This window comes from Papaver somniferum, chromosome 6 (assembly GCF_003573695.1).
Source record: "Papaver somniferum cultivar HN1 chromosome 6, ASM357369v1, whole genome shotgun sequence".
NCBI classification, from domain to species: domain Eukaryota; kingdom Viridiplantae; phylum Streptophyta; class Magnoliopsida; order Ranunculales; family Papaveraceae; genus Papaver; species Papaver somniferum.
Window position 1 is genome coordinate 12,657,244 of NC_039363.1, and position 24,989 is coordinate 12,682,232.

General features: G+C 36.7%; 2 protein-coding genes and 1 pseudogene across 2 annotated transcripts; 1 reads left to right on the forward strand and 2 right to left on the reverse strand.

The window, feature by feature from the left end:
* The first annotated feature begins 3,119 nt into the window (after positions 1–3,119).
* Positions 3,120–7,562, forward strand: LOC113285436 (annotated as a pseudogene).
* An 8,284-nt stretch (positions 7,563–15,846) lies between these two features.
* On the reverse strand, positions 15,847–17,313 carry LOC113285437 (tryptamine hydroxycinnamoyltransferase 1-like). Its single transcript, XM_026534317.1, has one exon. It carries the CDS (start codon positions 17,285–17,287, stop codon positions 15,902–15,904), a length of 1,386 nt encoding a protein of 461 aa, XP_026390102.1. The 5' UTR covers positions 17,288–17,313; the 3' UTR covers positions 15,847–15,901.
* A 2,290-nt stretch (positions 17,314–19,603) lies between these two features.
* On the reverse strand, positions 19,604–21,126 carry LOC113285438 (tryptamine hydroxycinnamoyltransferase 1-like). The gene has a single exon (XM_026534318.1). It carries the CDS (start codon positions 21,053–21,055, stop codon positions 19,691–19,693), a length of 1,365 nt encoding a protein of 454 aa, XP_026390103.1. The 5' UTR covers positions 21,056–21,126; the 3' UTR covers positions 19,604–19,690.
* Positions 21,127–24,989: the final 3,863 nt, after the last annotated feature.

Genomic DNA, 24,989 nt, shown 5'->3' on the forward strand with positions numbered 1-24,989 from the left:
ACCCCAGAAGTTAGATGGAAATGATACTGACAGAAGTTGTGTTCTAGCTGTTTCTACGATATGGCGGTGTTTTCTTTCAGTTATGCCGTTTTGTTGTGGAGTTTCAGTGCATGATAACTGAAGAAGGGTACCTTCTGTTGCAAGAAATTCTCTGAAAGGAGTTGAGATAAACTCTCCCCCTTGGTAAGCTCTGAAGGTCTTGATGGTTTTTCTGAATTGAGTTTTGATCATTCTAGAGAAGGTTGTGTATATTTTTAGAAAATCTGATCTAGAACTGAAAAGATATATCCATGTGAAACGAGAAAAATCATCAATGAAGATAACGTAATATAGTGCTCCTCCCTTAGAGGTAACAGGAGATTTTCCCCAGACATCTGAGTGAATGAGATCAAAAGGTTCAACAGAATGAGTAATACTGTTATTGAAAGGTAGAGCAGATTGTTTTCCGAGCTTACATGAGATGCAATAAGTTTCTTTATCAACCTGAGTTGTCCCCAATAATCCATTATTGATCATATAAGTGAGACGAGAGAAAGAAACATGGCCTAACTTAGAATGCCATAACATAAAAGGAGACACAGATGGAGATGCAGTTGAAGAGAGGGAATTGGCAGTTGTAGTGGCAGCAAGCTCACTCTTTGACAGTTGAGGAGAGATTAGTGTTTCAAGGAGGTACAATCTTCCTACTCTACGGCCTATCCCAACAATCTTCTCTGTCTTGGGATCCTATATTACACAACCAGAAGAGAAGAAATATATGTTAAGTCCTTGATTGCATAATTGTCCAATTGATATAAGGTTCATTCTTATCTTTGGGACAAGTAATACATCAGATACATGTATTTTATCAGAGATTTTAATCTGACCAATGTGACTAGCAATTAATTCAGATCCATCTGCAGTTTGAATTGTTGGTGTAATAATAGGAATCTTGTGCTCAAATATGCTAGAGTTGAATGTCATATGGTTAGAGGCACCTGAGTCAAGGAACCATCCAGTTGAGAAGCTACCTGTGGAAGCAGGTAATGCAGATGCTGCTGTAGCATTGTTGTTACCCATTGAGAGTGCTTGCTTGAGCATTTCTTGTATGTCAGCCAGATTGTTTGGTGTGGATGCAGCTGCGTAACTAGATGGTGCATGTGCTGTGTAACTGGATTGTGCAGGTCCTGCATAACTGAGTGGTGCAGATGTGTATCCAGTTCCATTAATCTTTCTTCGTTCTCTCATATTTCTGGAAGTAGGGGATGTACAGTTTCCTACTGTATGCCCTGGTTCCTTGCAGTAGTTGCATTGGATTGGAAAGCTTGATCCTTGCTGGATTGTTTGTGTGTTTGAGCTTTGTGATCCATTATGCACTGATGGCGCGGTACAGTTCTTGGCTAGGTGGCCTGGTTTCTTACAGTTGTAGCACTGAAGTTGTGAGAAATCACGATGAGTTTTCTGAGAGTTGAGATGAGTGTTAAAGTTTGCACGTGAATTGACTGCAAACACTGCTGGTATATCTGGTTTGATTCTTCTCCGAGTTTCTTCAGTGATGAGTTCTGACAATGCAGCTTCGACAGACGGAAGAGGTGATCGATGGAGGATTGAGGCTCTCACAGTCTCAAAGTCATCTCTTAATGCCATTAAGAGCTGAACTAATCGAGACTCTTCTCTGTAATTTTGCCATAACTCCATATCAGCTGTCCAGTTTGGTTCCATTAGTGCTAACTGATTCCATATTATTGACATCTCAGAGTGAAAATCTGAGACAGATTGTTCCATCTGTTGTTTCATAGATCGAATATCCTGTTCTAGTTTATAACGTTGAGGAAAGTTTATCTGGTATACCTTTTTGAGAGAAACTCCCATGCATCTTTGGCAGTCTCAAAGCTTGTAAGTTGCATGCTTATAGGTGTTGCAACTGTGTTGCTTATCCAGGTTAATATTTTGTGATTATTGATCTCCCAGCTCTCTGCAGTTTCTTTTCCTGCATCTTTTCCTTTGTCAGTGATAACGACTCCGTTTGCAGGCTTCTTAGCTTTGCCGTCAATATATTTCCATATGGCTTTTCCCTTAAGAAAACTTCTCATTAAGAAAGACCAGTGATTGTAGTTTGTTCCATCAAACTTCACAGTAATGGGTTGATAATCTTCACGTGACATGTTGGGCTATGATGAAGAAGATATGACACTAGGGTTTGAGTTTTATGATTCTGATATTGGTTACTGGTTGTCGTTTGTTTGTTGCAGCGGGAACACGGTTTGGTTTAGATCTTGATCAGCTCTGATACCATGACAGAAACTGTCATGGCATAGATTAAACTGAATCAAATAGATTGATTGAATTAAGTGTACATATACAATTACATAAGACTGTTCTTATATAGAAGAATTGAAGATACAAAAACAGGAAATAACCCTAACTTGGTCAAGAAGAAATGTACAAGAATATACACAAGATATAAAGTAACAACCTATCTATATCTGGAAAGAAAGATATCTTGTAACAACTATTACCTTTGCACTAGAGTTTGTAATTTGTCTAGTATCTTTCCTAGTTATGCCCCTGTGATGAATACTTAATCAAGAGCTATGGGTTTGACATCCAAGTGAGGCTTTTTATTGTCATAGTTACTCTGATGGGGCAAGGCAACTCAGTTTTTTCAATGTGGTTTTTTTGTTGGGGAAGAGTGAAACTCCTCATTGTGTTTATCCATGAGGTTTAATCCTTGTTATGCCTTTTGACATAGAAAAGTGTCTCTCTATTGCAGTTTATTCTTGAAATCATACTGCGATTATTCACTCAGGTTCTGGAATTATATTGGTGTGCTTTCTTTCTTAATTATGCCCCTTGTGATGAATACTTATCAAAAGCTATGGGTTTCACATCCAAGGGAGGCTCTTTTGTCATAGTTACTCTGATGGGGCGGCAAGTTAGTAATTGAATGTGTGTTTGCCAGTATCGTTGTGTTGATGTGTGTGGCTTAAACCTTGATAATGCCTTTTGACATAGAAAATTTTCACTTTGTTGCAATTTATTCTCGAAGTCATTTTGTGATTTTTCACTTTGTGCCTTCATGTTCATTTGTTTAGTGATTTACTTTTTTTTGTTTTTGTTTTTGTGTTGTGGCAGAGTTAAGAAGCAAGATTCAGAAGGTTGTTGCACGACTGCAAAATTGTTCAAGGCTCATAGTTCTGATACCAGGGTGTAGTACTGTACCAAGTTCAAGCAAGTTTGTGAGATCGAAACAAGGCTGCAGTACTGTACCAAGTTCTGATACCAGGGTCAATGATACAGAATTTGGGGAGGATGAAGTCTATGTAACAGTTGTCAGAACGGGAGAAGGTAATTTTTACCATTGATGTATATTTCAAGTAGATCTTATTATTAACATCTCAATATTAACATCAGGAGAGAATTGAACTCTGCCTATTGTTTTGCAGTTTGCCCTGTGTTTCTTTCTTTCATTTCTTGCTTCAAAACCCACTTGTATCACCTGTCTTTTGGTGTTATAGATTAAGAGAGATTGAAAATGGCATAACCACTCTGATTTTTATTTAAAAATTGAGCATCAGAGCATGAGAAAAACCCTATTGAAATAAGCTTTTAATCCTAATTCAACTTTTGAATTCATTCTCTTGAACAGAATCTTCAAGTCAACATTGTTAAATTGGTGCAAAAACTATGGCGGGCGGTCAGGTAGTTATGCGTGCTAGGTATAAGAACAATGGTGTCAAGGATCCTGGTGTTCAAGGAGTTCTAACTATGACAGAGGACAAACTTGATTTCTTGCCTGATGATCGTAAGCCATCTGCAAGACTCAATGTTGGGTTTAGATCCATTGAACGTCAGAGATTTAGCCAAAAACAAGCGCTACTAATGCTTATACAGGAACCTACAACTGGGAGTGGTAAAAGTTACACATTTGAGTTCAATAAATTTGCTGAACGTGATATATGCCAAGATTTTGTTGGAAAGGTCCTTGGAAAGATCCAAGCAATGGAATCATCTGCACTGGATGCCAAAGTGGATTCTGAGAATTCTGCAACTACACTGCATGATGAACAACTCAGTCCAGAAGAAATGGAGCTTCGGATGAAACTGCTAGCTGAAAATAGCGAGTTGCAGAAGCTTCATAAGCAATTTGTTATTGGTGGTGTTTTGCGCCAAGCTGAATTCTGGGCCACACGAAAGAAATTGCTTGCTGTTGATGTCAACAAGATGTCTAAACAGTGATTGGGGTTCAAAAGTGCAATGCTTGCGGATGTCAGGCCACTGACAGATGGCCGGACAAACAAAGTCACTTTCAGCCTAACTCCAGAGATTATTCAGCAGATTTTCACTGAAAAACCAGCTGTTCACCAGGCATTTCTGAAATTTGTCCCGAGCAAGATGACTGAAATGGATTTTTGGACGAAGTACTGTAGAGCAGAGTTTCTCCATAGAACAAAAAATGCTGTTGCTGCTGCGGCTGAAGCTGCTGAAGATGAGGAGCTGGCTGTCTTCTTGAAGCAGGATGCAATATTAGCCTGTGAAGCTCCCCAGAAGATCAGGCGTGTTGATCCAAGTTTAGATATGGAAGCTGATGAAGGGGACGATTACATACATCTTCTGGATCATGGAATTTATCGTGATAGATCCAAGGAGTTTACTGATTCCGAATATGACCAGTATAAGAGGACTCTGGCACAAGATCTTAACCGACATGCAGCAGTTGTTTTGGAAGGACGGACTTTGGATATGGGTCTAGGGGACACAAGAACTGTAGCAGAAGCACTTGGCAAGTCCAAAAAGGCTGACTTTGCTGCCCAAATATCTGATGAGAAGGCAAATCACTATCGTTTGGAAAGGGCTTATCGAATGGCTGTGATTGAAGATCTTCAACCACCACATAACCTTCCATTTGCACCTCTTCTTATTAAGGACCCACGGGAGTACTTCGATTCTCAACAAGCTAATGCACTCAAAGCCCTAGGAGATACAGAAACAATCAATTGTAATGTGAACACGGTGCAAGCATATGGGTTTTTAAGAAAGTCAATCTCTGAGATGAAAGTAACAGGATTGAGTGATCCTTTAATTAAGCCAGAAGTTGCTAGTACGGTTCTTATTGGATCTTCTCAGCAGCTATCAAGTACCAAATATAATCTTGGGAAGAATCCACAGGAAAACATTCTGGATATATTTCCGAAGAAAACTAAAGAGAAGCTACTGCACTATTGGATATCCATTCAGGAATTGTTGAAGCATTTCTGGTCATCGTATCCTATTACAACAACATACCTTAATACCAAGGTAAGGAGACTGAAGGACTCCATGGTGGATATCTATCCCAAGCTGCAGGGAGTTAAGGAATCTGCACAACCAGATTTTAGGCATCAAGTTTCTCTCCTAGTTCAACCAATGGTGCAGGCTCTGGACGCTGCATTTACTCATTATGATGCAGATTTGCAGAAGAGATCAGTGAGGAGCTGAGTATGCTCAAATGGTTTTCAGGTTCAGTTTGATTTAGAGAATGGGAACTTTGGAGTTTCTTACTTTTCTGAACCTCAATATCATTGCAAACTGGGTGAGGTATAAATGCACTGCTTTTCTGTATAATATATAAGTTTATTTTGTTTACCTGTTATGAAATTCATTGCAGATTTTACCCTGGTTTATGGTATCTGATATCAACTTGTTTAATTTCGTCTTTGTTCTAGAATCTAGTTTTTAAACCTATATATACGCTCCCACATGCGCTCTTGTATGCTTCACATTAGAGTTTGTAGTTTATTCACTATCTTTCTTATGCCCTTGTGATGGGGCAAGTTAGTTTATAATGTGTTTTTGTTAGGGAAGAGTGACACTCTTCATTGTGTTGACGTGTGTGAGGCGTACACCTTGATAATGCCTTGCAGCCTAGGAAAGTGTCATTTTGTTCCAATTTATTCTTGAAATCATATTGTGATTATTCACGTTCTGCCATTATATTGGTGTACTTTCTTTGTTAATTACGCCCTTGTGATGAATACTTATCAAAAGCTATGGGTTTGACATCCAAATGAGGCTCTTTTGTCATAGTTACTCTGATGGGGCAAGTTACTATTTAATGTTATGTGTAAGGCTTAGGAAAGTTGCTCTCCATTTCTTATAAGCATGTATGTGCTGCCATCTGTCTTCATCAACTTATTTGTTCCTAAACTAACTAGTATCGTATCTGTGATATGATAATGGTGAAAACAGATGGCTTGTTGATTGTTTTCATAGCCACTTCAAATACAATAAAATTGAATGATACCATGTAGGACATTAGAAATCACAAAATCTGGGATCTGATTTGTTTTGTATTGTTAGTTAAAACTGAAACTGAATGAAAAAGGTTGGTTATTTATTTTACTGTCGGATATGTGACTTTAAATGGCATCTAGTTGGCATATGAAGAGAGGGATTATGAAGACCATCCACCACACTGGATTAAATTTTCCCTGCATCCATTTTAAAATGTTATCATTACCAATATCATCTGAAATTTTTTTGTCCACACTGTTCTTAACTCTTAGAAATCAGTCTCAAAATAGATGTTGCGGAGTTTCCTGATGCATTACCACATAAAGGACTCCTGGAACCCTGTCTTTTAGTCGTATTAAAACAGGATCTTGACTAGCTAGTTAGGTGCATAAAGTTTTGAATTAAGAGAGATTGAAAATTGTCATGACCACTCTGATTGTTATTTAAATACCGAGCTTACAAAATTAGGACAGAAAGCACGGACTTCTGATTGATGTTTTTTATTGATATCATCATGTCATCTTCAAGATATGGCTACAGTGAAAGTATCAGTTTGTTGCAATTTATTCTTGAAATCCTATTATGATTATTCAAGTTCTTCCCCATCACATTGTTCTTTTTGCTGATTCTCGCTTTCTTAGTGAAAGGCTTAACCTTGATAATGCCTTTTGACATAGAAAGTATCAGTTTGTTGCAATTTATTCTTGAAATCCTATTATGATTATTCAAGTTCTTCCCCATCATATTGTTTTTTTTTTGCTGATGCTCGCTTTCTTAGTTATGCCCTTGTGATGAATACTTAGCAAAAGCTATGGGTTTGAGTCGTTTGACATCCAAATGAGGCTCTTTTGTCATAGTTACTCTGATGGGCCAAGTTGGTTAATTTGTTTGTGTCAGTGCAGAGTCAGGCTCTTCATTCTGTGAACGCGTGTGGCTTAAATCTTGATAGTATCTTTTGACGCAGTAAAGTTTCACTTTCTTACAGTTTATTCAGGGTTCCTGATGTACTTGTATTGTGAAGTCTCGAATGATATTGTGATTATTCACTTGTGCCATCATATTGATTTGTCAACTGATGTACTTTGTTCCTGTGTTGTGGCAGAATAAAGAAGCAGCAGAAGCTATTTAGAAGGTTGTTCAAGGTCCATGGTCAGCCATCAGCTCAAGCAGGTGTGATAGATCGAAACATGGTTGTACACAGTGTGCCAAGTCCCAATACCAGGGCCGATGATGCAAAATATCAGGAGGATGAAGTCTATTTAATTGTCAGAACAAGAGAAGGTAATCTTATTAACATCAGGAGAGAATTGATCCCTGCCTTTTGTTTTGCAGTTCTGTTCTCTGTTTCTTTCTTTTGAAGGATAATAGAGCAAATATTCAAATTCAAGCTCATTTAATGTAAAACCCGTGTTTTTGGAGCTTCATTTAAAGAACTACCGAGCAGGAAACAATGTGATATACGGTCCCAATAATGCTGCCGGGACCCACATGAGCCTTTACCATCCTGACGGTGAGAACTCTCCCACCTCTGCCACACGATCAATCCACGGGATTTTACCCGGTATATTTGGTTGTCAACATAGCATCACTCATACGGTCCTGACTATCGAGTCTGGTTTCCGCTGGATTTTGAGTTTCCTGTCCTGGCCATTTGAGGGCTTCCTCAAAATAATCTAGGGCTATATATTATATAATATGTTGTAGGCCTACGTCTCATAGATATGCGGCTTAAATAGGGTTTGCCTTTCCATGTATATATATGTTATTGTATCCACGCAATCTTATTACTGTTATGAATAGAAACTCCCCGTCTCTTTACCTTTCCCTATTATTCCACTACAACACGTTATCATGTCCGAAGCTATACCGCAGAGCTAGATTGGATCGGTTGATTATTTTTTCCCATGGATGCGTTACCAGGTATTTTTTTTGAACAAAGAAATTCCATTTCATAGTATATATTAGGGTTCCACGAAAGCATGATTATCAAACATAGAGATTTCACTGTTAGATTTTCATGAAAATTTAGTATGTTCAACCCAATTAGTCTTTATTTACTCTGTTAAAATTTCAATCAAATCGGAATATGATGCAACCTCCAAATTCTGATTTTAGTAGAACCGTCTTCGTTCAGAAAACTCTAATTATAACAGCGTCGAAAAACCTAAGTTTCGTATAATTTTTACCGTTGGATTATTCTGTAATTTTTATATGTGGTATATGTTATCCTCATAGAAATAATGTAAAAATTTCATAAAGATCCAACCATGGAAAGTACTCCAAAGCACGTGATATTTCCTACTGTGTCCACAGAAACGTGAATCGGAACAGTCATACGGCGTCATATATATCTTTTTATCTTGCCGTTGGATGTCATTTGAAATTTTAATATGTTTGTATAAACATTATGATGAATCTACTGTAAAAGTTTCATTATGATCGGACGATGATGCATTTGTCTGTCGATCAGAACAGTTGAAAGAAAATCTTTGTCAATTTTTAGGGTTAACGATATGTTCAGGGCTAATTTGCTAATAGTTTCAAACTTATCAATGGGCCTGAATATTTTATATATAGTGGACCATATATGTTTATATTCATTAAACATGACCTTGTCAATCTAATGGACCGGGTCTTGACCAGATAGTTGACCAGACTTTGACTAAACAAATTCGGCTCTAATTTGATCCTTTGAACTCATAAGTACTTGAGCACCATTGAAGAGTCCATGACGTGGAAGTTTGTGTGCACAAGTATAATACTTTCGTCATAAAAATCTTTAACTTGTAAAGATACACCTTTCAAAGAGAAAGCCATACCTTCAACATTTCCATGGCGACATATTAACTTTAGACGATGTAATGCTTTGGAGGAAGTTTGTCAAAACATTCATTTTCCCCCAAACTTGAATGTTCAGTTGGATGTAATCCACTTGTTAGACTATAATGAGTTAGTAACTTTGACAATGATATATTGTAATTAAAGGCACACCTCACGTGTTGTGGAAGATACTCACAAAAGTTTCCATGAGTCAGAGATGTAATTCTTGCTCTAGTAGTAAAGGTACAAAGTAAATGTATCTATCTATAATGGGAAAAAGATGTAATCTGACTCATACCAAAAAGAGTTGTCTACATGATAGTTTGACATATATTTCATTGGCTAAAATAAAGAAATTTTTTTGCGAAGAATTAAATTCATTGTCTGCACTTATGGAATGAAAATACTTTTCATTCCATAAGTACTTGAGTTATAAGGATCATTCGTACTTGAGATATACTCAAAGAACTTGAGATATACTAAAAAGTACTTGAGTTATAAGGATCATTCGTACATTATGATGAAAAGTATATCATCTTCATGAACGGTAACACTCTAAAGTAAATGAGATGGAGTTTCTTTTGTTACGTAATAAGGTCACACCACTGATTACACGAAACTCTTAAGGAATTTAAATTAGTTGTTGAGCAATTTCCTTATAATGTAACTACAAGGATTGGATCATCGCAACATTGCTCAAAATTTGTTTTCAAGATAGAACAAAGACGTCACAAAATCTCTACATGCACCGAGAGATAATCACACCTTGTTAAATTCCAAAGAAACATATGCAAGTAGAAATCATGTGGAAACTCACAATGACGAGAATATAATTGATTGCATGTTTTATAGCCTCTAATGTATTTGGAAGGAAACATACTTTAGAGAAATTAATGAGTCATTCTAGTGAAATGAAAATCACTATAATGTTTGGATTATTGAACCCATATTGACTCCGACGATGAAATGTTGGGAATTGACTCATACAGACTTTGACAAACCATAAAGGCACTTTGGTTGTGACATGATATTTTGTTTTAAAAGGACTCATACGTACATCACTGTGTTTGAGCGGACGAGAAAAAGATTGACAGAATGCGAAGTAACACCATATCTCTCAATAAGTGTTTTCTAAAGTACTAGATGCACAACCCCTTCCCTCTCCCATTATGCTTTTAAGTAAGAGAGCATATCACTCATTTTACAAAGTCTTCAGTAAAACAGGATCGAGACCATCCTAAGATGCAAATGGTAAACACTCCATATGATAACAAGGTGAAATTTAGAAAAATATTCATGCAAAATGCGGACTATTAAAGTGACTTATAGCTCTGGTGAATGTTTTGACATTTTGGACTAGTTATAGTTCCCAAGAAGTTTTGCGTTTGGAAAAATACTAGCGCATATTATACATATACGGGCTCACCACCCCTTGAAAATGCTAGCTAGTGCACATCAAAAGGACTTGATGGTTATTGCATGTTTAATAGATCAATGTAGAGCATCCTATACCCCATGGTCTCGCAAAGGCTATCATCAAAGGTTACAGATGGTGCCTAAGGCATGCTTATGCGTATAAACCTACCTTTAACTGCTTGGGGAATATGCAATATTACACGCATCTTCACTTATTCGTTTTAGACCCACAATTGGTCAAACATTTTTTGCGTACCAGTTGGTAACTGGATGTAAGCCTGACATTTTTTTGTTCTTACGCAATTTTGATTGCACTATATATGTGCCCTTAAGACTCCACATCGTAGTATGATGTGTCATCAAAATTATTAAGTGACTATGTTGGACAAGAATTTCCAACAATTATCCGCATTTTTAAAACCTTTGGTAGGAGATCTCTTACCGCTAGATTTGCGGGTTGTCATTTTAATGAGACAATCTTCCTGTCGTTAAGGGAACGACATGAATTTTCGTGGTGTGTTCCCATTGTGTCTCATATTGATTCTAATACTCCACAAATGTAAATGTGAAGTGACAAAGAATAATCGATTTTGAGAATTACACTGATGTCGCTAAAGTGATGATCAGACATACCAGCTGCAAACCTACCTGCAAGGTTACGAATCCTCAATAAAGGATATACACCATAGACTAAGGTGTTGCAACTACACTTAGTGGAAGTGTGGTTGAGGCCGTGGCTCCATAAAGGAAGATGGAGAGACCACCAGGTTCGATCATGCTCACCTAGAAAGGAAGTAGATGAGTAAGGCACAACCTATAATTTGTATCATTAATGAAATCATCTCATTTGATTGTCTCTAACTATGTCCAAGAATCAAAACTGGAGGACGCTCCGAATTTTAATGATTCTAGAGAACAATGAAATCCTAAAGGATTATAAGAACACACACGAGTCAATGGAAAGATCGTGCGAGCATATTAATGATTATTTTTATATATAGTTGCTCAAGGAAATTGAGCAGTATGAGATCGAACCATGCTTTTTATTATAATGTCAACAAAGAGCATATTTGGCCTACACAATCCAGGTAGAACTTGGTTTTTTGACAAATATACAACCAAGTATTTGGTGTGGTAGTGCTAACCAACCAAGTGTAAAGCCTATGAGACATACATGATTATTTTTCATAAAGCACAGTGGGAAGAATGAAGTCTCAAAGTATCAAGACTCGCCTTGTGGCGCGAGGTTTCTCACAAAGCCCTGGAATCGTCCTCTAGTAATGAATGTTATAGCGTTCCACTACTTAGTTAACTTGGTAATTTTAAAAGGACTTGAAATGCAGCATATGTATATGGTTGTTACGTATCTCTGAAATAATCAAGAGATAGTATATATTTACTAAAGTACTTGATTGCCTTTTTTTTCCCAAATCAAGTGACTCAAACCACATAGTGCGTTTACAGTTAGATAGAACACTCACTTATAAATTGAAGCAATCAGGCGGATGTGGTATACCCGTATAAGTGACTATTTTATTTGGAGGTGATAGAAAAGTAAGTTATTTTTCCTTGCGTATTCACAAGAAAGTTCTTGATTTCCAATTGTAGCTATCTATGTCGATGGTACAGACATGATGGGTACTCTTGATGTAATAAGAGACCTTAAGAGCTATTTGAAATCCGAATTTGAGATGAAAAATCTGGGGAAAGCTCGACCGAATACTGAGCTTGTGGTATATTATTCCACCAGTTTGCATATGTCTTAAGTTGTCAGGAAATTTAACAAAGACATGCATCCTGATAGCACTCCCATGATTAGTTGAAGTACAAAATAAGTAAATGACCATTTCGTCTAAAGAAAGATGACGAAGATGTGTTGGGATATGAAATTCCCCTATCTAAGTGCAATAGACGCACTGTTGTACTTAGCATAATGTACTCGACCAAATGTTACATCCTCAGTGAACTTGTTAGCTAGATATAGCTCATGCGCTGAAGCAATGTCATTGGAATGGTATAATGAACATAATCATATACTTAAAAGTAACCACTGACATGAGTTTGTTTTATCCCTGCAAAGACATAAAAAAAAATGCTAAAGGAACTGCAACCCAAAAGTTGTTGATTATGAAGGAACCATAATCTCTTTTACAACGAAAGTAATCAGGGGAAGATATAGTAGACTATTTTCTAGGTCATTACCGAAATTCAGTTTCGAAAAGTACATGACTAAAGGAACTGTCTGGAAAAACTCTGAAAGTACCCAGGGGGATATGCCGACATCAGGGGGAGGATCCAATGATATGATGTCGACATATTTTACTTCGAAATTGAAGCTATGTTGTACTCTTTTTCCCTTCGATCGAGAATAGTTTTTCCCACAGGGTTTTGTCACTCGACAAGGTTTTTAATGAGACAACAACAAACACCGGGAATGTAATTTCCTAGCTAAGGCTATTTTTTTTCCACGAGGATTTTCTTCCTTAGAAGTTGTGAAGCAACTAGTTAACTTCAACGGAGCAAAGTGATCATCTGCAACAGATTACCTTTACTTGCATCTGTCACGTTGTACTCTTTTCCTTTCATCAAGGTTTTATCCCACTGGATTTTCCTTGTCCAGGTTTTAATGAGGCAACATATACGCATCCAACTATGTTCTAAGTTTAATTAATATTGTGCTCTTTTTCTTTAGTTCAGGTTTTGTCCCTTTGGGTTTCCCTGATGAAGTTTTAACGAGGCAATTAACTTAGACGCGTCGATCTTTAAAGATCGTATTGCATGTGATGAACTACATGTAAAATACGAGACAACGTGTGAAGTACTACATGTGAAGAGCTATACCAAGGTTTTATCCCTCTGGGTTTTTCCTTGTCAAAGTTTTAATGAGGCAATTGATTTCGGCACAAGTCATCAAGGAAAGAACAATATTTGAAGAACTACATTCGAAGCACTATACGTGAAGTACTGCATGTGAAGTTATGTTGGACCGCACAAGGGGCAGTGTTGTAGGCCTACGGCCCATAGATGTGTGGCCCAACTAGGATTTGCCTTTCCATGTATATATATGTTATTGTATCCATGTAACCCTATTACTGTTATGAATAGAAACTCTTTCTCTCTTTACCTTTCCCTATTATTCTACTACAACATAATACACTTTTTTTTCTTCCAGTTTTTAAATTCCTACTAAAATGTTTTTAAAAAAAAAAAATAACTTCAAACAAATTTTGAAGAGATAATAAAATATCAAAATATGTGGTGTGACTGGTGTCCCATCCCAGGCTACCAGCTAAACCTTTTTGGGGTGGCATTCTTTGTGGTCAATACTTCGAACATCAAAGATGTTATTTTCAAAATTGTAAACCCACGGTTCCAATTTTTTACATATTTTAGCATTACTACGTAAAGAAGTCACCATTGAAGGATGTCAACTCTGCAAATAGGCATGTTTTCGAGTTTCCGTATTCTAACCATTGACAGATGCAATTGAGGTGGAAAAAGTGTTTGCACCTCCGGAGCTTACAAATTTTGCTACTATTATCACCATTGTCTCTTAAATCCTCCAAACATATAGGGCAGCAAGCCAACCCATCTACCAATACCAAATCTCTATAATCGGAAGGAGGTAGTCTCTGATGAGTATTTATCAAATAAGTTGATTCCACATCGCAGTCACTACAAGTTCTTCCTCCGTAAGATTGCTCTACATCATCCTCAGCATTGTCACTCACATTTATGATAATGATTTCAAGTTGATAAGCATATGGATCTCTTCGTGCTGCACCTGGTCGAGGAGGATGCATAACTTGTACTCTCTGGAAAAAAGATGGTTCCTCCCGCCAAACATGGTCATACAAGCTGGCTGGACTTCTACAGAAAGAACGTAAAATACAATGGAGTACATAGCCGATAATGTAGAAGCCTATCCACAAACCAAATACGCAAGGCACAATATAAGTAATGAACATAACAATGTCATCATCATCTGATGACATATTTTATATATTGTGATTTTCTACCTTTAGAATCTTTAAAAGGAGTTGGTGGGTAAGATGCTGGTACGTCTGCAGAGTGATCTGTTGCTGTTGCAAAACCAAGCTACAAGGAAGTTTATATATGCCAAAAATAAGTTACACTGGAAATGGAAAACCCAAAACCTTCCTAATATGCTAGAGAATACCATTGGGGAGTCCCTTGCATTATAATCAGGGAAGTATTCTGCTGGATGCATACACATATAGTACTCTCATAAAAGAAAAATCGTACCGGAGGGACTTCTAGTTTTTCACACCGGGTTTAAGCTTACATTTTAAAATATTTTCTTGCGACACTCAATGCGTTGGTGCTCTAATTTAAACACCTTTTTAGTATGTCTCAGTAAATCAAGTGTTATTTGGTCGGAAAGCGTTCATTAGACATCGACCAAAATGGATTCACTTCAAACAAAAATAGGCCTTTAATCCACGGTGTTTCCTAATTCCTAAAATTCTTTTAGTACTTGGTCTGGATGAACCATTGAGGTACTATGCTACTCCAAGTATCACTTTTGAGTTTTGACAAATATAAAACACTTATTTGAAACTCCTTCAGCAAAATGTGTGAGCGGGAATGTATAGGTTCGTCAAGTTCGATAAGCCCCAAATTTAAAATAAAGATTCCAAATTTAAGAATTTTGAATTATACAATTGGTAGAAAAAAAATATATTTATGTGCCGATTATTTAGATTTTCATGTACAAAAAACCTTATTAGTTTTTTTGGGGTGATTGGCCGAATTAAGATTTTAATCGGTAGACTATATATGTCAAAAAACTAGGAACACAAAGGAAGTTACACGACGCATTCAGTGGATAACAATCAATTCTATCTCTTGATTATGGACATCATTATTCAGAAATGAAGAACACCAACCATAGTCGATAGTTAATATTCAATTTTATATACTGGTCATGTTTTACAACAAATTTTCGACCAATTTCTTGAATTCAACCAAACGATTAACGACTAATGATTATTTATTTTTAAAAGAAGAGAATTTTTTTTCTCGAAGATGATAATTAAATTGAACGAATAAGGTTTAAGTTTAGTGTAAAGGTAGTATTGATATTTACTCACTCCTATAAGACACCCCCATTGCCACCTCTACTGAATGAGTATAAATTAGTAGCTCCAGATCATTTTGGAGCAGCCCTCAAAATAGCCAGGTCTTCTATTGTCTTACTTGTGGGATGATTACTTAGACATTGCTTTTGTGCACGATTCACTGCTACACTCAACTGCGCATCAATCTACGCTTATTTAGTCATTTCAAAAGTCTTAAACGTTTTACATTTGAGCATTCCAGCCCAAACATTTTTTTAATACAGAATTATTGAACAAAGAAAAAAAATGCAAACAAAAGGTGCAAAACCATTTCAAAATGCAATCTCAGTCGGGGTGAGTTTTCCATCAACGAAGTGAGCAATCTTCTTAAAGAGTCTAGCATGCTCGGAGAATAGTGTAAGTTTTACATCCACTCCACCGTCTTCAGTGCCTGCAGGTATAAAAACCACTAAACCCTCAAACGGGATACTGGGCGGAAATATTGCACAAGGACCACCACTACCGAAATCAATATCTTGAACCTGAAACCTCAACCAGCTATCCGCTTCCAAATTTGGACACAGCGAACTTCCAAACTCAGGTGTCGTCTGTTGCAACTCGTCACTTTCATCACTATCTCCGCCACTTTGGAGTATTGTTGCGCCAAAATCTATGAATGATTTGAAGTACCTATCATTGACACGATTTACTTCATCACGGATCGATTTGGCAATATATGCACAACTCTCATTCACTAGTTCCTTCACCTTCAATCTTGGATAAGCCCAAAGTACTAAGTTGCCAAAATACTCCATGGGTACTGCTGGTTCAGATATTCGCTGTCTTCCATTCACTGCTATCCTCACCTGGCTTGATTCTTCTAGTCCAAGTCCTCTAGCTTGAGTTACCTTCTTCCATACATGAGAAAGCAAACACACGAAAGTACTGTATCTTTGATCTTGGTTATTACTGACCATATCTTTAATCTTGTTTATAAACTCAACAGAGTAATTAACAATCACAGTTTCAACTGAAGACGATGAAAACACTACGGTGTTGTCGAGATTAATAGTGCTCTTTTGGAACTCAATTGAACCATGTTCAAATTCAACCCTAGGTGGGTTTCTTGGTTGAGAAATAGCGTAACGGTCATGATAAGGAGCTAATTCTATGGTAAGACCACGAACCATTCTAGACCACGAAACAAAGAAAGACCCTAAGATGGATTGGCCATCAGCAACGCGGTGATGAGCAGTGAAGCCTAAAACTAGGCCACTGCACTTGTAACGATTTAGTTGAACTTGACACAACTCTTCGACTCCTTTAACAGATGGAATAAGATGACTACCATCTTTTGATGCATCGAATGGGAGTTGTTCGGCCAGTGTGGTAGGAATGTAAGTTTCAGTTATGCGAACACCGGCATTGTTTAGAATGATACATGTTCGGCCAAGATTATCAGTTACGAACCTTCCAGCCAAGTGTGGGTAATACACAAGAACTTTTGAGAGTGCATCTTTCAAGACTTCATTTGATGGCATAGGTGGTTTAAATACAAGATACACGTCTTCATGACAATCATGAGTAGCTTTATCAAAGATTGTCAGTGGAACTATTTCATGAGAATGGATATTAGCAGATTTTTCGTCGACACTAGATGAAGTTAAAGAAGAGGAATAGTGCTTCAAGATGGCACTGGTGATCAATGCATTTGCCATATTGATAAAAAAGAATAGTTGCTAAGAAATATGTAAAACACCAAGTTTCTTTAAATCTACTGAATCGGGGTTCAGCTTGGTAGGTTATTTGTGTTATGCGTCGTAAGTATATGAAGATATATAGTTGGTTAAGGGCCCCGAGGCTTTGTTCTAGTTGGTTGAGGCTTCAATTTCACGCTCCTTATACAAGAGTCCCCATCGAGATGCTAAGACTAAATAAATGGTAAAATGATCACTGGGTGGGCAGTTCTTTTAGTTGTATGATTCTCGAAAGTTATGCACGAAAGAAGAAATGAAAGATTGCAGGCACGAATGATGCGTAAGTCAGTTTTGGTTGGCTCATTCTCATATGTTTGATCTTCTTATTTCTTTGTTTATCTTAATTCGGATCAACATCGGTCCCCATAGGAGAAACTATCCACCGCATATGCTTGTGACTTTGTTGTAAGCCATATGCTATAGTCAATCATTCATTTTTTAAGCCATATGCTATGTTGTCAATCAATCAAATTGGTGATGGTGAGAGAATAGGCAGATGTTACTTCTCGGGAGAGCAAATCGGACTTAGTTAATACTGTTTACGTTTTCTTTTCTCTGTTTTCTGTTGTGTCTTTTTTTGCATGTCCACTTCTCATGGACTTTTTTTGTAATGCGGATTTTAGTTTTCTCCCTGTAATAAATTATTTCCTCTAGTTCTTTCGTTCAAGAAAAGAAAGAAGAGCTAGCATTGGCTATAGTCATAAACGCTTTTGGAAGATCTTGATCATTTGTCAAAGAGAGGTATCTTGTCACTTTTCAATAGAAGTACAGAACAGAGATAATTACACCATGTAAATGCCTTCTAGTTTTTCTCTGTTTTCGACTTCTCATGGACTTCTTTATAGTTGGCTTTTAGTTTTTCTTTATGTCATAAATTATCTCCTCTTCTTTCAGTAAAGAAAAAAACAAAGAGCATTCGCTGTAGTCATCAACTTATTACCGTGGATCTATCCCATTATCGTAGGGTGTATGCTTTTTGCTAGGCACATAAATGGTTTTGAAAAATAATGGATGATCATTTGTCAAACAGAATCAACATTGACAATGATCATTTAGAACAAATTATTGCCGACTTTTAGAAACTTCCAACTTTGACCTTTTAGTCCCAAACAAGTTGGGGTAAGCTAGAAATGAAACCATGGCGGAGTCATAAAATTAAGACTTTTGAACCGATTCCACTAATAAATCGATGAAATTGATGATGGTGAGAGCATTGCCTGTTAGTCATCAACTTATTAATGTAGATCTGACCAAATATCATAGGATGTATTAATTCATGATGTATATATTCCACTATTGCTAGGGGCATAAATGGTTTTGAAAGAAAATGATCATTAGTCAAAGAGAGATGTCCTGTCACTTTTCTCTTCCAACTTTTCTTATATCTTATCCCTCATTTTCTAGACATTTTTTCATGACCTTTATAAAACGACCGAACTAGATGTGGACCAAAGGTGCTAGTCTAGGGTTTTGTGTGATACCAAAAAACCCTAGGTTAGGAATAATGAAAGCTTTTGAAAGCTGTGGGTTGCCTCTGAATGTTATGCACCGCCAGTAGTTCATAATGTTCATTGACACGTAGGATTGGACTGTATTTGGATTCTAAAAGGAGAAAGCAAATCTAAACCATTGATGTTATACTTCAAGCACATGTCACGAGAAGGAAAATTGAACTCTCTGCCTTCTGCTCCCCACTTAGTGCATTTTTTATACACAAATTTGGTTAAAAAGACCAAAATCAACGATTCCTGGTGAAAAAACATGTAAAATTTGATATTGTTTAAGTGGACGAGAATATAAAAATAGCGAGGATGTAAACAGTTTCATCATACCCATTTTCAAATACTTTTTCTTATTTTTAATTTACATCAGGATGCATCCAGTTTCATCCTCGCTCTTTTTTAAGTTTAAGCCAGGATGAATCCAGTTTCATTCTTGCTATCTTTTTGGTGTCCATTTCATCCATACTAATTTTGACTCGTCCATTTGAACCATGTTTTGAATATATTTGGACAAATAACTCATTTTCCGTCTTTTATATTTTTCCTTTTCTTGACAAGCTAGCTAGTGCATAATTCTTTTGAATTAAGACATTGAATTTTTTACTTAATCACTCTGGTTTTTATTTTTATATATATAATGCTTACAAAGATAAGCAAGAAAGCATGGACTGCTGATTAATACAGACGATGGTGTACACACTTCATCATGGTTGCTAATGTACACTTCTTTTACACGTCTTACATTTAAGCATTCGGTACGTACGTAGATGGGAAGAATCGGAAGGCAGCACCAAAAGGCTACATTATTGAATATATTACTACTGAACAAAGAAAACAAAACTTAAAGACCAAACAACGTTTGTTAAATTGCAATCTCAGCCGGGGTGAGTTTGCCATCGATGGAGTGAGCAATCTTGTTAAAGGGAGGAACATGTTCCGCGAAAAGAGTAAGCTTTACATCCACCCCACCATCTTCAGTACCTGCAGGTATAAAAACAACTAATCCTTCAAATGGGGTACTGGGATGAACCATTGCACAAGGACCTCCCGTACCGAAATCAATATCATGAACCGGGAACCCCAACCAGCTATCCACTTCCAAATTTGGACAGAGCGTGCCTCCAAACTCAGGTGTCGACTCTTGTAGCTCGTCACCACTTCGATTTATTGTGGCTCCAAAATCAATAAATGATTTGAAGTACCTATCATTGATATGACTAACTTCATCTCGGATCACTCGGGAGATATATGCATGACTCTCGTAAATTAGTTCCTTCACCTTCAATGTTGGATAAGCCCAGAGTACTAAGTTACCAAAATACTCCATGGGTACGGATGGTTCAGATATTCTAGTTCTTCCATTCACTGCTATTCTCACCTGGCTCGACTCTTCTAAGCCAAGTCCTCTAACTTGAGTTACCTTCTTCCATACATGTGAAAGTAAACACGCGAAAGTACTGTATCTTTCACTTGGGGTACTATTGACCATAACTTTCAGCTTGTTTATGAACTCAACAGAGTAATTGACAATCACAGTTTCAACTGAAGATGAAGAAAACTCCATGGTAGTGTCGAGATTAGTAGTAGGCTTTCTGAACTCAATTGACCCATGATCAAATTCAACTCTAGGTGGGTTTCTTGGCTGAGAAAGAGAAAGTCGATCATGATGAGGAAGTAATTTTATGTCGAGGCCACGGACCATTCTAGACCATGAAACAAAGAAAGAACCTAATATGGATTGGCCATCGGCAACACGGTGATGAGCAGTGAAGCCTAAAACTAGACCACCACATGCATAACGATTTAGTTGAACTTGACACAACTCTTCAACTTTGGTAACAGATGGAAGAAGATGATTATTATCTACTGACGCATCGAGTAAGAGTTGCTCGGCCACTGTGGTGGGAATGCAAGTTTCAACGATGCGAAGCCCTGCGTTATTGAGAACGATACATGTTCGGCCTAGATTATCAGTTACGAACCTTCCAGCTAAGTGTGGGTAATGAACAAGAACTTTCGAGAGTGCATCTTTCAAGACTTCATTCGATGGCATAGGTGGTTTAAATACAAGATACACACCTATGTGACCATCATGGGTAACTTCATCAAAGATTGTAAGTGGAATTATTTCATGAGAAGGGATATTAACAGATTGTTCACTAGCTGATGTTGAAGAGGGAGAACAGTGCTTCAAGATGGCGTTGCTGATCAATAATATATTTGCCATGTTGAAGAAAAAAAAAGTTGGATTTAAGAAAAATGTAAAAAGCTATAATTCTTTAAAGCTACTAATTTGGGGTTCAGCTAGTTTTGGTTGCTGATTGGTGTTAAATTGTATCTATATAAAGATACTTGGCTGAGGCTTCATTTTCATGATTTTGACTTCTACTGGTTTTCTCTCGGAGGTAAATCTTTTTTTTTTTTTTTTTTGGGCATTTACGTACCTACAAATTTCGGCCAATTATATTGGGTGCTCCTTTATATACCCCTACGAACACTAACGATACCCCTTTATATTGGTACCCCTAAAACTTATCTACCTACCCATCAAACCCGTTAAATTTGTATACCTCCGATTCACGAACATGGAAACATAAACCCAATGAAAAAAATGCAGAAGTTTTTCTTATGATTAAATCGCGGCCTCCACCCTTTCTTCATCCTGATAACAATTAATTATTCGTATGAACAAACACAGCTTGATGTTCATCATTACCATCACCCGTCACCACCCTCATCATCGCATCAACAGCAACAGGATGAAAAATCAAATCCAGAAGGCAGAAATCGTCCTCATCCCTCATAAAAGACACATAATGAATAACCACCATCAACAATGTTCTGTTACTCATTGGCACTTGCATACTTTTATCTTCTCTCTAAATAATCAACTTTTTTCTTAATACCCAACAAAATCACTTTCTTGTCCATCTCCATTAATAATCTCATCGAAATCCATTTTGGCCAATCAGGTCTAAACCTAAGTAAGAAATAAAAATAAAAAATGATGTGAACTCTGGATTGGGGTTCAAGTTTATAATAATAGTGATGTTTATGAAGGTGTATACAGTATATGTATTACTTTACTATCGTATGAGTACATAGGAGACACGAAGGTGATTATTGATGAGAAATATGATTGGTATAATGGAGAGAGTTGATATCATGGGAAGAATAGGCAAGGGGATCATGGATTTAGGGTTTTTAACTTCCGAATCAGATACAGGGAAGGGGGTAGATTTATCAAAAAATATGTAATTTTTATAAAATTTTCCCCTAACTAATTTTAACGACTTTTCAACTGACAAAGGTGTACCACTAGCGTTTTTAGGGGTATATAAAGGAACACCCATTATATTACAAGTAACTTTCAGTTCGGTTGGCTGATATAATGTTTTCATTATAAAAAAAAAATTGTTTATTAATTAAAATTTTCAATTTATTTCATGATTCAATCAAATTTGTGATTGTAAGAGATGTAGGTGCCACTTGGGACACATTGGTTTTGGAAGATCTTCTCCTCATTTTTAAGATCTTTTTCAAGAACTTGCGAAAATGCTTTAATCCTTTTTGTTTACTCCTGCTGCAGAAGAAGTCTTTAATTCACTGATCGTTACACTACAAAAAAACCAACCAAAGGCTACTTGACTAATGGTAGTGGTCTATTCAAATCTTTAGTTGCCTAACAATTTATGCAATTAATGTTAGTTTCCCAGGCGTAGTGGCGTAAGAGGGTGTTGTTTTATGTTTAAAGCAACAAGTTCGCACTGGTTAGTTGGTCCCCATATCTAAAGCTACTAGTTTGGCTAGTTGGCCGACATATGTCACCTAATAGGTAAAGTTACTAATTTGTGTAGTCGTCATGTTATTAGCGAAAATATTAAGGCAACAACTATCTTTTAATTGTTTAATAGATTTTGCATTTAAAGATTCATCTAATGGACAACAACATAAAACCACTGGCTTTTGTAGTAGTCGTTTCATATGCCTAATGGTTTAAGACACTAGTTCTTGTCTAGTTGTGGTTTAAGACACTAGTTCTTGTCTAGTTGTTCAATAGGTCACGGATAAATTATTTCATGCATTTGCAAAAATATATATGCAACTAAGTTTTAGTAGCCAATCTTTTAGGATACAAAGTATCTCTAATAGTCTCTAGTAGCCAAATGGCTAAAAGCTACTACCATTGCAGCAACAACAGTAGCCAACTCATACATGAAACCAATTTCGGAGTTCCTAAACTTAAAGAGCCACTAGTTCTCTAGATTTTAAATAGATAATGCTACTAACATCTCAAATGGACCGGTGAGAGGGATGATCTGGGCTTGACCGGTGCTACGGACCCAAGCCCGGAAAAAAAGTCCATCCGTAAATAACTTCCCAAATTTAATGCATTACCAAATATTAATAAATAAATATTAATTGAATTTCTATAATTAACAATAAATACTAAAAAAAAAGATATACTAAAAATAATTTTTTATTTAATAGCATTCGTTAAAACAAAGAAGTTTCCAAACAAAAAAATCAAGAATATCGTAATCCCACCCGAGATATCAGGACCACAAGACCCAAAAAAAAAAGAGAAAGTTCTTCTAAGATCTAAGCTAGATCTTTCTAAAAAGAGACTCTAAATAACAGAAATAATAAATGCATCTAAACCTCAAAATATTCTTCTTCATCATCCTCTTCGAGTTCCCTGTCCGGATTCTCCTCGTCACCTTCTTCTTGACCATCTGCAAAGGCCTCTACATCCTCCTCTTCAGCTTCCATATCAGTACCTTCAAAGGCATCTCGATGTTCATGAATTTGACTCCCGTGCACATCATCATTTTCATCATCATCTTCCGGTTCATCTTCAGATGATAATTCCATAGCCGGCATGCCATTTTTAACAAGATATTCATTCAACCACTTCTTTGTCGCGTTCGGCCCTGTTTCTTTCTTAAGCCTTTTGTTTTCCTGTTCCAAGGATGCCATTCTTACTTTCAATTCGGCAATTTCTTCTTCTTTTTTCTGGTATAAACTGTAGTTAGTTGGATGAGCCTTGCGACGACGTTTACCCGAACATCCAGCATTACGAACTTTGTTAAATATCTCTTCTGGAGTGTCATTAGTTTCTCCCCGATCTGCGGCTTCCTTCATGGCCTTCATTTTTTCCTGCACATTTATTCAAAACACAAATTAATCACAAAGTAGGTAACCAGTTTCAAATGAGTTTGGGCAGGAAATAGCAGGTTGAAGGAAAAAAATAATACTGACTACAAAGTAGAATTCCAAAATAAAGAACCGTACTAAATGTGGCCACAATTCACAAAAATTCCCATAATAAAGAACCATACTTATTCACAAAAATTCTACCAGGAGCAGTTTTCACTTAACCGATGATAAGAAACTCAAAACTCTGATATAAAAATGCTGCATATTTTTCTTCACTTAATCTTTTGGCAGAATGAGCACAACAGTGCATAGCATAATTTTGCAATTCTATCTGTGCAAATCATGATTGTGTAAATAATAATCTATAAATAGATACATATCAAACATGTTTCATCAATGAAGGATTATTTCTTACACTCATTTCTTTGCATTTGGGGTTGATTTTCTTTCCAGGATCATGGGTTCGTCGGAAGAAAGCCACTGGATCACAAGGCTCTCCGGCTTGCAGCTTTGAAATGGAAAACATCATCATATAAAACAACATATCATGTAATAAACACATCTGACTCGTAAACAATATCATTAAATAAAACAATTGAAGCAGGCATAATATATACCAACTCGTATTCGATACTAGTGAAACTTTTGTTGCCATTACTGTGGTTGATACCGTTGAGTTGCTTCGCAGCCGCAGCAAGACGTCCTCTTTCAGAATTTTTCTATCGCACGAGGTAAAATGTAAGTTAATATGAAGTTAAGTGTAAGAATGCAGACATATATAAGACAAAATGTTAATAAAAGATCACCCACCCCAACTCTTCAAGTTCAATCTATATATATAACCTTATGGAAAATCTGCCATAACCAAAACCAAACTCTTGTATATGATGTAAGCTACTTTACATCCACATATAATTTATATTCTAAACGAAAAATACAACAAGAAATGATAGCAAGGGTTTGCAAAAAATGAGTTCAGCTGCATAAGAGTGCCCTTGGCA